This window comes from Andrena cerasifolii, chromosome 10 (assembly GCF_050908995.1).
Source record: "Andrena cerasifolii isolate SP2316 chromosome 10, iyAndCera1_principal, whole genome shotgun sequence".
Classification (NCBI taxonomy): domain Eukaryota; kingdom Metazoa; phylum Arthropoda; class Insecta; order Hymenoptera; family Andrenidae; genus Andrena; species Andrena cerasifolii.
In genome coordinates this window covers 934,803-951,295 of record NC_135127.1, presented here as the reverse complement: position 1 = coordinate 951,295, position 16,493 = coordinate 934,803, and the positions used below count along the sequence as shown (strand labels likewise).

The following is a 16,493-nucleotide window of genomic DNA, read 5'->3' as shown; positions in this document are numbered from 1 at the left end:
GCCATAATAAAAGCATGATGGAGTCAATGTATGCATTTTCGGACGATTGTAGGTTAGATTATATTCATTTTAGGCATACATTGACTACGAACTGCTGGGAACTCTATACATTTACTATATTAACGCTTTTACAGTAACACATACATCACTTGAAATCGCTGTCGTATTTATGTTATAATTATATGGCCACATTATTGGAAATAAAAAAAGAGAGATTGAAACTTTTTTACTAATACTGGAAGTATTGATTTACTGATATCATCTTTTCAGAATATGGATGTTACTGTAATTATTTGAAATATTGCTCTTACTATTATTATTTTTTATTCTTCCGACTATTGTATAGAACATATAATAAGAATAAGTCTCCAAATCAGTCAACATTTGACTCCCTGACCTTTTTTGTAAACCGTTACGGTCCTATGTCCTAAGTTAAATAGTCCTTAGATAATATATAAAATGCAGACAGGGTTAAAAAAAATAAAACCACATAAAATAATAGATGTGACTTATTCTAATTTCACTCAGCAAATACCTATATATTGAAAATAGGAAAACGTTTTTGTTTAGAGCGTGAAGTTTAAATTACAACACAATCGGCTGGTGAAATCCAGGGCACAGTGTAAAGGAATTTGAGCAAAAAGAAAAGAAAATTCGACATTGTATCACGTTTGCTCTCATTATGATTAGGAAATTGTTATCAATATTAGAAAAAAAATGTTTATGCAGAAAAAACTAAAAGTAAAAAAAATTAAGCCCTTATTATTATTGAAAAATCGTTGTGTATCTGCAGGGTTGCCAGCAACATTATGCAGGACCACTTATTTAGCGGAGAGGAACACCCACAGGAGTGATGGTAATGTGTGCGTGAGCAATGTCTTTACGCATACGTTACCACCACTCCTGTGGGTGTTCCCCTTCCGCTAAGTAAGTGGTCTTGCATAATGTTGCTGACAACGCTGTGTATCTGTGTTAGCAGACCGAGGCGCTGGCTTTATTTCTCGGCTGCTATAACCCCCGTTCTATCCTTCTCTGTTACGACCCATCGACAGCGACAACGTAACCGCGAGCCACCGCGAGCATCGGAGAATAATGTTCGCTGAATACCTATACCTACTTACATCGTACAAATTAAATTTCGAACCGAGGTTCGATGCGACAGAATTTACTGAATACGTGTAACACTCTCTCCTTTTTAATCTTTTATTACTTACGAATTACCATTTGGGATTTTGATCACAATTGTGGAAATTGACTTTTTTTCATTAAATTATAACTGTTGAACTAAGAAACAGATAAGAATGAGCTTTTGGGTGCTTACAGTGGGGAAATAAGAGTACCTAATAACAAATACGACACTTAAAAAAAAAAACAAATTTTAGACCATTTATTTTGAAATTGTTCTCAACAAATGCAATTTTATACTACCAGGACACTATTTAAAAATTTGAAAAAAATGAAGATATAGGGCTACTTGTGCTCTTTACGGACACGTTTTTAGAAACGCGGAGACTTTAAAATTGGTCGCATGCAAATTAATTGAATGTGACGCCGCGTCGCTCAGCACCGGCTCGTCTGGCTGAGCCGTGCGTAGTACAATATGGAACTATCTATTTCTTTACTTCCTAACCTTGCGTGGCCTTGAAAGTCATTGTATACCATATGGTTAAATTTGTCGAGCCGGTACTGGGCGACACAGCGTCACATTCAGTTAATTTTCATTTGGCCAATTTTAATGTGTCCGTATTTCTCAAAACGGGTCCGTAAAAGGGACAAATAGGACTATACCCTTATTTTTTCAAATTTTTAAATAGTGCCCCGCTATTAAATCATGGCATTTGTTTAGAACAATTGCAAAATAAATTTTAAAAAAATTTTTTTCGTTAAATAATTTTTATTAGGTACTCTTATGTCTTCATTGGAAGCACCCAAAGGCTCATTTTGATCAGTTTGTTAGTTCAACAGTTATAATTTTTTGAAAAAAGTTAACATTATATTTCAAAGAGCTGTAAGATCCACAATTTTTGACATTTTGAAAAATCCGTCAAGATATGCCTATATATTCCTAAAGACTATAACATATCCAAGTTTCATCTAAATCTGAAATGTTACTCCGAAAAGTGTCCGATTTCGCATAGAATGGCCCATGTATTTCACTGGGCTCAGTAATATCATTTCAACTACCACAAATGCAGGGTGGAGGAGGTACCCCTTCCATGACGCCGACCGGACTACTGAAAATGCGCAGGCTGAATGCGCGTGATTATTATATGGCTGGCTCCTCAAAGTGACAGAAAATATAACCTATGTATATGCTATATGACAATAAATGGTTAGTGGCTATTTCGTTCTTTTACGCTACATTTGTGAACCTTTTATCATCCTTCCAAAACATTATTATTACGCCGCAATAGTATCTTTAGGAAATCGGGTATAGCATATAGGTTATATTTTCTGTCACTTCGAGGAGCCGACCACATAATTACCACGCGCATCCAGCCTGCGCATTTCCAGAAGCGGATTTACTGTTCTCGAAGTGACAGAAAATATAACCTAATTGCTATACTGGATTTCCAAATGATGCTGTTGCTGCGTAATAATAATGTTTTAGGAGGATGCTAAAAAGTTCATAAATGTTTCGTAAAAGAACGAAACAGCCACTAAACATTTGTTGTCATATAGCTTATAGTTAGGTTATATTTTCTGTCATTTCGAGGAGCCGACCACATAATAATCACGCGCATCCAGCCAGCGCATTTTCACTAGTCCAATTCAACATCCAATATATTTTATATATAATGTTTGTTCATAACTGCTTTCTGCATAGGGCGTGTAATAAGTGTATTTCATGTTTTGTTTCGATGCTTTACTAATAAAAAAATGTCTAAACTAACAAACTTCATTTTCTGGGGACATCTCCTCATCTATTTTTCCTTTTCACTTATAATTCCTTACTGCTAACGTAAAATATTGTAGCATAAGCACATTTTAAGTAATTAAAATGTACAATGAATTTTCTACGTTTGCAGTACCAGCCGACTATCCGTTTAAATTTTTATAAGTACAACGCAACAGCTGAGAATTTATTTCCTTATTCAGAATAAAATACGGAAATAGCAAACAGTTCCCTCTCGCGTGCACCAGGTAGCGGCGTATCTATGGGTAATACCATTTCAGTGCAGAAAAAACCTGCTGTAATACCGACCTGCCAAATCGGCCAAGTCACGTGACGTGTCTACCCCCTTAAGAATAAGTAGCGACTGAGAATAACGCCCTATGAGAATGTATCGCAAATGAAACTCGGTCGAGGTGGCGCTCCGATCGTAGTGCTCAAGATAGCGTCTGAACATGCGCGTGATGAAGCCGTGACGTCAAACCAATCAACGTCAAAATGGCAGATGATGGTGTTACGTATTTTAGCGGTAAATTTGGGATCAGAACGCGGGTTGGTGCTCGTGGAGCGCTGAACCGCTCTACTCGTCGGAGTAGGGGAGGTTTTTAAAATAAAACAACGTACACAGAAGCTATTTTAAAAAGTACTTCAAAGTATATTTTGAACTGCTAAGAAAGCTGGTTAGCGATAGAATGAATCAAGCGTCCAACAAGCAGGACCGAGCTCATTGATAAGATCCTCCTGGTCCTCCCGTAGATCCTTGTTGTCCAATCAGAACCCTTCTTGGCCCTTCGCGCTTCCCTCCACTTTCGGCTGGTGGTCGAGGCACGCTTTCCGATTTCATAGTTTACATAGGCTGCGTACAGTACATACATATCTAACAAGTAGGTAAGCGCAACCCTCAGGGTCAAGAAGATGCTGCCCGGACAAAGGTTATGACTTTATGACTTTCGGTCTTTCCCGACCGGAGTTTTTACCTTTACAGGACATAGGTAATTATTAAAAGCGAGGACAGAATTTTAAGTGGTTTTATGAGACGAGCCGCTGCCCGCTCGACGACACTTGGCAAGCAGATGTGCAAGGAAAAGTTAAGCTATTTACTATCCTCGCCTAACCTAACTGTTTAAAAGCTATTGAATACAATCCCAGGCTTTCGCACGCCTTCCGAGTTCAAGCATCAGCTGCTAGCATTGTGAGGGCACGTTTAAAACTACTGAGGAAATACTCTCGGGAAACACGACGCGCTCTACGTGTTTTATGGGTCCTGGTAATAAACTCTTCTTCGTCCTCCGTTTCAAATCTCGCTCCCACGTACTCATACGTACTTTACATATCGATTACATACGATTTCCTAGCCACGTTCAAGCGATAACGTAACAATGGGAAACGAATCAACGCCAGCGCCCAGCCAAGCCAACTAGCCACACCAAATGAGGCCGGGCGCTTCCTTTTCAGCAAACGAGAGTAGGATTTCCTTCTCCGCGAAATATCCAAAGCAACAAAATGTTGTCCAGGGACCGTGTTCCTGACAAGCAATTTGATTGGGCTTTTCACTAGTGACAAATAATTCTCCCAGTGGGCAAAAAATCGATTTTCGATTCTTACATCCAAGAATCGATTTTGGGAAAAATCGAATACCAAAGACTCAATTCGAAAAATCGATCTTTCAACCAAAAGAATCGATTTTCCAAAGAATCAATTCATAATTGAACACCCCTACACGGAAAAAGGTCTGCACCGTTGGGAACATAGTCTATGGTTGTATGGCAACAATATTATGTAGCCCTCTCCTTTATAATAATTTTTATAAAGATATAGGTATACCTACTTATGTCTTCTCTTAACGATTATAAGCGTCCCTTATAATTATAAAATTGTGAGCATTTAACATTAGTTATACTTAGCATTAGCTACAAGTGTATATCGCATCTTACTTCAAAGGAGATTGCAAAACGACAATATAACCCGATGAAATGTAATTTTTTTAAAGTAATTTACAAATTCATTTGATAAGAATGATTTTCATACATATGTCCAAATCTCGTCTTTATACACCTATTCAATCTCTGTTAATGCACAGGTACGCATGTATTTTTGATGATATGTATCATATATGGTAGAATTCCATCATGACCTATATAAATGAAATAACTATTACACTAAATTGTTATACTATATAGGGATTAGTAAAACAATCGACGGAATGTACTCATTCCGACGCAATTCATATTAAATTTTCAATTCCTAATACAATTATTGTCACAATTGGTCTGACCGTCACTGTGTACAAATATCTCTACGTTTAACAGTACATAGATATATATATCGGGACGTGAAGAAATTGGCTCCATGAATTCCGGAAATGTTTATTATTCTTGTTTTACATGAGTCCTAACCTATGATAACCACTCATTTAAAGTTTTTACGGTTTGAGTGTTACATATATTAACCTTTATATATTTATATATCTCAAATTTAGAAATCTTATTGATCATTAAAAAATTGCATAGATACATACATCTGGCAACATGTGTAATCATTTTTCTATTGGGAGGAATATTAAAAACAGGGCTATGAAACTTGATAGATCATAGAGTACAGAGGAAATACAACATAAATAGAATTATTAAATATTTTTACACAATTATTAAAACTTTGATTTGTGAGTGTGTTATTTGTGTTTATAATGGCATCTTTACTTCAAAATGACAACACTTTACGTTCCGATGTTAATTCTGCCAAGTAAGGACCGATATAATGATTCTTATTTCAATAATTTAAAGTGAATACGATATAGAAATCTGATTTGTATCTGAATCACCTACATATTGTGTTCATATTGTTATTTTCTTTCAGATGTAAATGTTCAGACATGAAATCGTCTGAATCTAGTGTGCATCTACGCAACTATGTGGAAAAGCAATATAATAATATAATTAAATCTCCAAATGATAAAAGATTATATAGAGGTCTATTGCTCACTAATAAAATGAAAGTTTTACTTATTAGTGATCCAACAACTGATAAAAGCGCAGCATCCTTAGATGTGAATATTGGTAATATTGAATAATATACATATATATGTTTGTAATTGAACTAAAACTTGAAAATATAATTTCAATGTATGCGTTTTCGTGGTAAAATATGTTGCAATATTGTTTATAGGTTACTTAAATGACCCAGATGATTTACCAGGCCTGGCACATTTCTGTGAACATATGCTTTTCTTAGGAACGCAGAAATATCCACAAGAAAATGAATATAATATGTACCTATCACAAAATAGTGGTAGCTGCAATGCATTAACACATATGGATCATACTAATTATAACTTTGATGTACATCCCGATAAATTAGAGGGTACATTGGATCGTTTTGCACAGTTCTTCATTGCACCGCTGTTTACAGAAGCTTTAACTGAATTAGAATTAAATGCTATTCATTTGGAACATGAAAAGAATGTGGCAACTGATACATGGCGTATAGACCAATTGGAGAAATCATCCGCAGACCCAAATCATCCTTTCTCAAAATTTGGTACAGGAAATAAGCAGACACTGGATGTAACACCAAAGAAGAAGGGAATAAATGTCAGACAAAAGTTACTCGAATTTCATGAGAATTTCTATTCAGCTAACATTATGGCATTATGTGTCCTTGGAAAAGGTAAGTAAAATATTTCACCCACTGCATTTTCATGATGAAAGAAATTTCAACTCTTTATACGAGAAAGAATTACGAAATTTATATTTAATTCCTCAACGATGTTGAAGTTTCAATTTGAAAGTTACTATTCTTTATAAAATTTATAAAGTTTCTCTATCCTCTAAAGCAGGCTTGGGAATTAAGTGAACGCGGCGGCCGATTTTCAGAGGCAACGCCTCCTTTCTCTCGCCGCGCGTCTTGGCCCCCGCGGCGACCTTGGTGCTTCGAACGCCTCAGGCCCGTACCATACGAAACGCGCGTAGCGCATTGGGGCGACATTGTATCAGTAGGTTTCCACCAGAGATGGGCAAAAAATTACTTCAAATAAAGGCTACACTTCCGAATGGCCCCAGTGGCCAATCGACATGAGGTTTAATGGGAAGGGTGGGGAGGGTATGTGGACCCTAAATCTAAAATTATTGCTTCGGGAATTTATTAGTTTCAGAGATATTAATAAAAAAACTTTTAGTATGTCTGTTGACTTATTACGACATAACGCATTCCACTTTTCAACTCGTTCCGGGTATTAGTATTGGTTGGGGCTAGATTAGCGCGGGGGGGGGGGGGGGCGTAAAGCATGGTAGCGAACAGATGTCAGCTTGGAGATTTGAATCAGAAACTTGCGGAAACTCGCTTCATCCTATTATACAAGGTGAATACCTATTACTCTATTGATAGTCAATACTCTAGAGGGGTGATTCTATGGGCCAAAGTAAAACGAAAATATAGAATACAATTTTTTAATATCGCGCTTTGTTCTCGAGAAAATTGGCTTTGAATTTCCACGTTAACACTACGTATACGCAGTTAAAAAATTTTGAAAAATAAATTAACAATAATTTGTTATTAATATTTCGGAAACTAATAAATACCCGAAGTTATAATTTTAGATTTAGGGTCCACACCCCCTCCCATGAAACCTCCTGTCGATCGACCCCTGGGGTCATTCGGAAGTATATCCCAAATAAAAAATTGAGTTCGACTAAAAAAGGCGAAAATTTTATTCGAAACTCATGAATAAGACTAACCCGAGTCAATTTTTAATCGAAGCGCTAATGATTGAAATCATGTGGATTCAATCGTCGGCCATGATTGAAGTAGTTCTATCATGGGCGCTTCGATTAAAAATTGACTCGGGTTAGTCTTATTCATGACGAATAAGATTAAAGTCTCTTTTATTTGATACGTCATTTAAATAATTTGTTATTTAAATAATGCCCATCTCTGGTTTCCACAATGTCCCAGAGAGCAGGATTTTCGATGCGTTTTTGTTTTGTCAACGCGCCACGCGCGGTTCACGTGGTATGGGCCTGAGGCGTTCCAAGTACCTAGGCCGCCGCGGGTGCCAAGATGCGCGGTGGGAGAAAAGAGACGTTGGCTCTGAAAATCGACCGCCACGTTCACTTAATTTCCAAGCCTGCTCTAAAGTTTTAAAACTATTTTGACTCTTCATATGGAACAAATATGAATTTTGCAGGGTTTTCTGAATCCCATTCAATGAAAATTTTGTATTAAATGATCTTTTCTTTGTATTTGGGGTATAAAGAATTTTTATTTCTTGATTACATATACATATACAAACGCGATGGTGACGTTTCTGTACGAAATTATAAAACATATCTGTTATGCATTTAGAGAGTCTAGATGAGCTTGAAGAAATTGTAAAAGAATTATTTTCTCAAGTAAAAAATAAGGAAATTGAGTTGCCTGTGTGGGCAGAGCATCCCTTTAATGAAAACCACTTTCAAACAAAATGGTATGTCGTTCCAATAAAGGACACGAGGAATTTGAACATTGTATTTCCTATACCTGATTTACGAAAATATTATAAATCAGGGGTAATAATTATTTTTACCTGTCAACATAATACATATCTCGGTATTCTTTATTATTTAACGAACGTGTTTGTCCTTTTTTTACAGCCTGCATATTATATCTCATATTTGTTAGGACACGAAGGAAAGGGATCATTATTGTCTACTTTAAAAGCAAAGGGATTGTGCAATTCGCTTGTCTCGGGAAAACGACGAGGTGCCAGAGGCTTTAACTTTTTTAATGTTATTGTTGATTTGACAGAGGAAGGTATTCAGCATGTTGATGATATCGTTCTATTAACTTTCCAGTATATTAATATGTTAAAGAAACATGGACCAGTTGAATGGATTTACAATGTAATTATACACAAATTACTATCGTTATTTAACAAGGATTTAAATAATAAATTATTCCAACATAATTATCCTATTACAAATCTTTATATATAAAGCAGAAAGCTTCTATATGTTTATGTGTTTGTCTGTCGCTTAAAAACTTTCGAATGATAAACTGTGGGATCACGAAACGTGCCTCAGTTCATTATGCCTGACTAATCCAAATGAATGTGACCATTTTCACAAGAAAATTAAAAAAAAAATTGTTATTAAATCAAAATCTAAGTTTCGGGCGAAACCAAGTAGTGAAGCTAGTATTATTATATGTATGATCAAATGTACCGTAAAATTTCTTGATATCACCAATATATTTAAAGATATTTGCATGTCACGTTTCACGTAGTTTTTACCGCGCTTATATTTATAGGTATATCATTTATTATTAGCAGATGGGTGAAATCATATTAATTTATTAATTTATTAATATGCTTATAGGAATATAGGGATATTGCAAATATGAATTTCCGCTTCAAAGAAAAATCGTCACCCTATGGTTATGTCAGTATTATAGCACAGAACGTACAAGATTATCCAATGGAAGATATCTTGACAATAGATCACATGTTTCCATTATGGGAACCAGAGTTAATAAATTGGGTAATGGAATATTTGTCGCCAGAAAATATGAGAATTCACATAAGTGGAAAGTTATATGAAAATATAGCCAATGAAACTGAAAAATGGTATGGTACTAAGTTTCAAAAGGAAAAGATATCACCAGATATAATCGCAAAGTGGATGAATGCTGGCTATCATGTAGATTTTAAACTACCGCCAAAAAATGAGTTTATACCTGAAAAATTTGATATTAAATCAGCAGATAAGAATGTAAGTACAAATTTAATGTCGGGCATGAAACAATAGAAGGGTCGAATGCAATAAGGGGACTAGCGCTCGATAATGCGAAAAATAATTGTCCAAACGATGGAAAATTAATATTGTTAAACTGTATTTTAAAAAATATAGTGTTCTAAAGCTTGTCACGACACACATTTTTCTAGTTACAGTTTGTTTATCCAATCATTACTATTCGAGCTAAAAATTATAAACAAAAAAATTTTTAACGTCCAAAGTGAATATTTCTTTAAACATACATTGCGATAACTTGAGTAAATGTTAAAGGATCGTTATGAGACTTAAAACATAACTTCAGAAAACTCTAACAAAGCCGTAAACATTTACGCAAGTTATCGCAATGTATGTTTAAAGAAATATTCACTTTGGACGTTGAAAATTTTTTTGTTCTCCATACATATGCACAAAACCCCTATGTTAAAAAATATAATAATATTTAATTAAAAGGTAATACTGGACAGAACCCATGTTTTTCAACGTTTGCCGATAAAAAGTACCGAGGCAATTTTTAGGTACTTGTAACTTGCAGCAACAAAGTTTTTCCTTAATATACAAGGAAGATGTTCACAATTTTTCGCACTGATTAATAAATAATTGTAGAAGATACGGCGATATATATAAATCCCGCGCGACACCAACAGTCAACGCGAGTGTTAAGACTGCTAAGTAGCGCATTATACGCAGCTGTTGACTGTTGATGACACGCGAGATTTATATATATCGCCATATCTTCTACAATTATTTGTTAATCATTGTGAAAATTTGTGAAAATCTTGTTTATTAACTCGGCGGGAGGCGCTACTGGGTAAAATTTACCACAGAGGCGCTAGTTGCGAAAATATGAAGACTGTTTGAGTTTTTGTTACAATTTTTCAAAGAACTTTAATAAAGATTTTAAGATATTTCATAATTTTTGTTTGATTCTTAAAACATTGTACTTTAACATAAAAATTACAAAGTTAAAAAAAATATTCTGAAACCGTGGTTTTTTTACGTTTCAATTTTGGGTATTTTTGACCCGGTAGCAACAACCTGTGTTACAATATGAGGTGCGCCTCCCGCCGGGTTAAGGAAAAACATTGTCGCTGCAAGTTATGTGTACTTCAAAATTGCCTCGACACGTTTTAACGGCGAACGTTGAAAACATGGGTTCTGTCCAGTATTACTTTTTAATTAAATATTATTATATTTTTAACATCAGGATTTTGTGCATACACTTTACGGCTTCGCTAGAGTTTTCTAAAGTTATGATTTAAGTCTCATAACGATCCGTTCAGATTTATTCAAATTATCGCAATTTATGTTTAAAGAAATATTTACTTTATATTATGAAAAATGTTTTGTTTATAATTTTGGCTCGAATAGTAATGATTGGATGAACAAAGTGTAAATGGAAAAAATGTGTGTCGTGACGGCGGGCTTTACAACACTACATTTTTTTAAATACAGTTTAACAACGTTTAATGTTCCAATCTTTTTTAGTGTTTGGACAATAATTTTTCACATTTTGGAGCGCTAGTCCCCTTATTGCAACCGACCCTTCAATTATTTATACTTACTTAACTACAAAAACAGGAAATGTTGTTTTCATTATGTCTATTAGATAACTAAATTTCCAACAATTATTGAGGATACTCCATTAATAAGATTGTGGTTTAAACAAGATGACGAATTTCTTGTACCTAAGGCCAACTTATTTATAGATTTTGTCAGGTAAAGTTTAAAGCCAGCCACTGACACTGTTTTGCTAATGCAAATATAAACAGCATTTATTTATTTTATTATATTTATAGCCCACTGGCGTATATGGACCCTCTTAGTCACAACTTAAGTTATATATTTGTACAATTATTTTGTGACGCTCTAAATGAATATGCATATGCTGCTGCCTTGGCTGGACTTAAATGGGAAGTTGCCAATAGTAAATATGGCATAACAGTAAGTATAAATTTATTAGTAGATTGTTTCAATGCAAATACTACGCTATCATACGCATTTCCTTCATAATGCTACGTACAATGCATTTGTTTTCAGATAGGAATTTGTGGTTACGATGATAAACAACAACTTTTATTGGATAAAATTATGGACAAATTGGTGAATTTCACAGTTAATCCAAAGAGATTCGAGGTTTTAAAAGAAAATGTACGTTATTAATTTTCACAGAAACATTATTCGTACTTAACCCTTCGGTAGACGCGTTCTTCAGACTTGCATGAGTGGGCGTGTTACGGCTTTTAAACCGCAATCGGAGTTCCGAGAACTTTTCCCTCGAAATTTCGACAATTTTAGGTATCACAAAAGAAAATCGAAATTACATTAGTTGCTTCCCAGATAGCACACGACGTCTTAAAGACGTCCATTTTATGTCTGTTTTTTGTCTGAACGTCTGACGACCTTATTAAGACGTCTTTCAAACGTCGCTGTCGAGACGTTTCTCAGATGTCAGTCTTAGGCGTCTTTAAGTCGTCTTCGAGACATCTGTGCCAAGACGTCTTATAGACGACTGTGGTAAGACGTCTTGTAGGCGACTGTGGTAAGACGTCTTGTAGACGACTGTGGTAAGACGTCTTGTAGACGGCTGTCGTAAGACGTCTTGTAGACGACTGTGGTAAGACGTCTTTAAGACGTCTGTGCCTAGGCGTTTCTGAGACATCTGTCTACAGACGTCTTTAAGTCGTCTTTAAGACGTCTGTGCCTAGGCGTTTCTGAGACGTCTGTCTACAGACGTCTTTAAGTCGTCTCTAAGACGTCTGTGCCTAGGTGTTTCTAAGACGTCTGTGCCAAGACATTTTTTTAACGACTGTGTTTAGATGTCTTAAAGATGCATATGTACATAAACAAGTCATGACTAGACCGGCTCGCGATGAATAGTACGCGACCGCCAGGCGGCGACCAGGCCGGGCGCTTCTCGCAGGTGGGATACAGCAGTCATGCCTATAAGAGAGCCGGGCAGATCATATACCGTCATTCTCGAGTACCGGTGTTTTTTGACGGAGGAAATTTATATTTGTGACTTGAACTTGAATATGCCAAAAAATGTCTCGATCATTCGCCGTTGCAAGACGTTCTTCTTTTTTATGAAGAAACGAAAATATTGATCAGTATGAAAATAGACTTTCTCAAATGAGAACAGAAACAGCCACTTGACGGGCTGTTTTATTCAAAATACTTAAATTCATTAAAAGTTATATTAATTCTAATAAACACAAATCAAGTCACGCTTAATATCTCTAATATCTCTTTAAAGAGCTGCAGTAGGCCTAATCAAGTCCCTACCAAGACATCTTTGAGGCGTCGTGAAAGTCTGAAATGGACGTCTTTAAGACGTCTGTGTGCTATCTGGGTTAATATTTTATTCAATGAATATAGAATATTAAAGCCGATGAAAATAATAAACAGAAAAATAGTCCACATCCACCTGCTGCTCGCTTTCACAGTTTACACAGTTTGTAATTATGTGACTGTGCTTCTTGCACACATTTCTACAACATTTTTGACACATTGTTTTTGTTCTGTTATTTTTATGACTGCCACAAACATAACAAATCCAAGTAATGAAAAGTAATCGGAGACGAAACCTTAAATCTTTGAGGGGTTGTTTCACCCCTAAATATGAAAACGGGCTATTAAAAAAGCACGTCTATCATAGGCCGGTATTCATAGTCGCTACTTATTCTTAAGCAGATGCTTAAGCATGCGGCATCCTCTACTAACCTAGTAGCTAGTAAAGGATGCCGAATGCTTAAGCATTTGCTTAAGAATAAGTAGCGACTACGAATACCGGCCTTAGTTTTCGGTCCTATAAAATATATCCAAAAATCAAAGCAATCGGACGCGGACACCTGGGAAACTCTTTATGAGTACAAAGACGCTCGCCGACAGGATACGCGGTATACTTTCGTTTTCATTCAATTAGAGACACTTCCAAACGGAATTTGGACCTGACAAGGACGTAGCATAATGCAAACATGTCCGCTGGATGAATCCTTAACTGGACATGAATCCAGTTTGAACACTGCATATGGTACAATACGAAATGTAAAATTTGCGGCTAACTGCCGCGGCGCGCCCACCGAAGGGTTAAGTATATATATATATATATATATATATATATATATATATATATATATATATACTACTAATCTTCACATTGATTCTTATAAATTTTAGTATATCAGAAGTTTGAAAAACTTTGAAGCTGAACAACCGTTTCAGCATGCAGTTTACTACCTTGCTGTATTATTATGGGAACAAGTTTGGATGAATGATGAATTGCTAGCAGCAACTTCTTGTAAGTGCGTACAAAGTAATATAATATTCCAGGCATTTAAAATATTTTATAAATCACTTGAAATGAATAGACTAATAAAGCTCTCTACTCAGTATCAATATTTTTTGTTCAGATTTAACAGTTGAAAGAGTTCAACAGTTTATTCCAGAATTTTTAAGCAAAATTCATATGGAATGTTTGATACATGGCAATGTGACAATGTCGGAAGCTATTGACACAGCTAAGCTAATAGAATCGAAATTAATAAAGGCAGTGCCTCATATAATACCACTCTTGCCAAAGCAGTTGATTTTATATCGTGAAATTAGGCTGGAAGACGGCAAGTAAATTTAGTGTTTACTTCAACCTTCCCTATTATAATTTTATTATTTTAACACACATTCTTTACATAAAGCTTTTTTAAACAGAGGTTGTAGCAGTAGACCAATATGTTAAAATGTACAGGGTGTTTCCGAAATTGTGGTACAACAGGAAATAAGATGAAAAAAAGTTATTCCCTAATTTCGAACTATCTTCAAACGTGGATTCATTTCATTTACAGTTTTAGCATATTTGCTGATCAATTCTGTTCATTTTTAGTCACGTGCGCACGTATCCGACGAGTTTTCCAATTCGATTTTCTCGAAAATGTAGCCTTATGAAAAAATTTCATCGCGTCAGTGACAAAGATGTCGAGTGACGAAGAAGACATGATATTTCTTTACAATTATATTCAACACAGAAGGAAAAGACGGAAATTCTGGTTGCGCCCTTATATTCGCAGAAATATTAATTGTTGAATGCTTGTGGCTGTAGAAGAATTAGCAGAAGATAATGCCGTGTTTCAAGCAGTTTACAGAATGTGTAACGATACGTACTGAAGTTTTGTACAATTAGTTGGGCCAGGTATAGAAAGACAGAATACAAATATGCGAACACCAGTATCTCTGTCTATATGTAGAGAGACAGCACACTGAGAAGGTACACTAGCGACAATGTACGTACGCCTAGCGATGGACACTGTCGTACGCTGCGCGACGTGAGGAATGCAGATCCCGATGAAAGCATGACGCTGCCGCTTCGTGGACAGGCGTGCAGTGTTTTATATTGGCCGCCGCACAGAAGTGTACAGCAAGCGATGTCGCGTCTATTACGCGTCTATGAAGCGACGCTCCGTGGACGGACGGCCTTACTTTTGCACGAAGAATCACCTCTTTCCTGGTTGCATGACGAGTTCGGAAACACCCTGTATATTATTTCACGCAGAAGGCATTTGCTCGTGGAAGCATCTCTTTCTTTCATTCGAGAAAACATAATAACATTTCTTTTTTTAGGGTGCAAATTTTTGTTCGAGGTAGAAAATAAATTACACAAAAGTTCGTGTACAGAAGTGTATTATCAGGCTGGCTTACAATCAACAGAATCAAATATGTTACTAGAACTTTTAGCACAGATTATTTCAGAGCCATGTTTTAATACTTTAAGAACTAAAGAACAATTGGGATATATTGTATTTAGTGGAGTGCGACGAGCAAACGGTGCGCACGGTTTAAGAATAATAGTACAAAGCGACAGACATCCTAAATATGTTGAACAGAGAATTAAAACATTTTTGGACTCCATGTTGGTTAGTTGTACAACTTTAAATATAACTGGAATATTCATTGTTATAATTCTCACAGAAAATCAATTTTCATTTATTCTAGGACCGAATATCGGTTATGACAGAAGAAGAATTTAGTAGACACAAAGAATCATGGGCAACACAACGCCTTGAAAAACCTAAAATGTTAACAACCCTGTTTACTGTCTTTTGGAATGAAATTTCATCACAGCAGTATAATTTTGATCGGACAGATATTGAAGTTGCACACTTAAGAACAATAGAAAAAGAACAAATACTAAAGTTTTACAAAGTACGCATGTAAAAACTAAATTATATGAACACATATTGATACCAGTTACACCAAATTTAAATATGTATTGTTTCTAGGAAATGATTCAAAGTGAGACACAACACAAATTATCGGTATATGTAATTTCTACAGTAGAAGATTCAGAATCAGTTGAGAAAGATATAGTTAAGCCTGATAAAAATCTCGACACATCTGATACAACCGATACTATTGAACATAAACAAATCGATGACATTCTAACATTCAAACTTAGTCAATCTTTATATCCATTATTGAAGCCATTCAATGATATACCAAGGAAGGGGGCTCATTCTTCTAAATTATAAAGTGCTTAAAATATTACAATTGTGCATTCATTTTAAATTATACATTTATAAACTGTAGTGAATAACAATGAAATAAAGTATTCTACCATGCTTTGTTATATTTACAATAAACTGTTTTTCATTTCTTTTTATTCAATTCCACTTGTAGAAATAAAAGGTACGGTTTAGGGAGTGAGCGGAACAACGTGTATCGTCGCTGATTGGTTGCCGCGATTTTGGAGCAAAAGCGGAAGTAGACAGAGAAAGAAGCTGTAAGAAGGAAGAGACAGAAATACTGATAGAAAGAAACAAAAATACTGACAGAAAGAGAGAGAG

The 16,493-nt window shown here is 35.5% G+C and overlaps 1 protein-coding gene and 1 long non-coding RNA gene across 3 annotated transcripts in view; one reads left to right on the top strand and one right to left on the bottom strand.

The window, feature by feature from the left end:
* Positions 1-16,493, bottom strand: part of LOC143373964 (uncharacterized) — a 126,218-nt gene that overhangs the window by 19,872 nt on the left and 89,853 nt on the right. The window lies entirely within an intron of this gene.
* On the top strand, positions 4,797-16,289 carry Ide (Insulin degrading metalloproteinase). Of its 2 annotated transcripts, none has more exons than XM_076821131.1 (14): positions 4,797-4,973; positions 5,750-5,949; positions 6,059-6,559; positions 8,234-8,436; positions 8,521-8,769; positions 9,244-9,636; positions 11,267-11,376; positions 11,457-11,601; positions 11,698-11,808; positions 13,837-13,957; positions 14,070-14,276; positions 15,271-15,563; positions 15,643-15,852; positions 15,930-16,289. In XM_076821131.1, the coding sequence occupies exons 1-14, from the start codon at positions 4,909-4,911 to the stop codon at positions 16,176-16,178; spliced, it is 3,057 nt and encodes a 1,018-aa protein (XP_076677246.1). In that variant the 5' UTR covers positions 4,797-4,908; the 3' UTR covers positions 16,179-16,289. The 2 variants fall into 2 exon arrangements, with proteins under 2 accessions (XP_076677246.1, XP_076677248.1); XM_076821133.1 differs by lacking the exon at positions 4,797-4,973 and adding an exon at positions 5,074-5,635.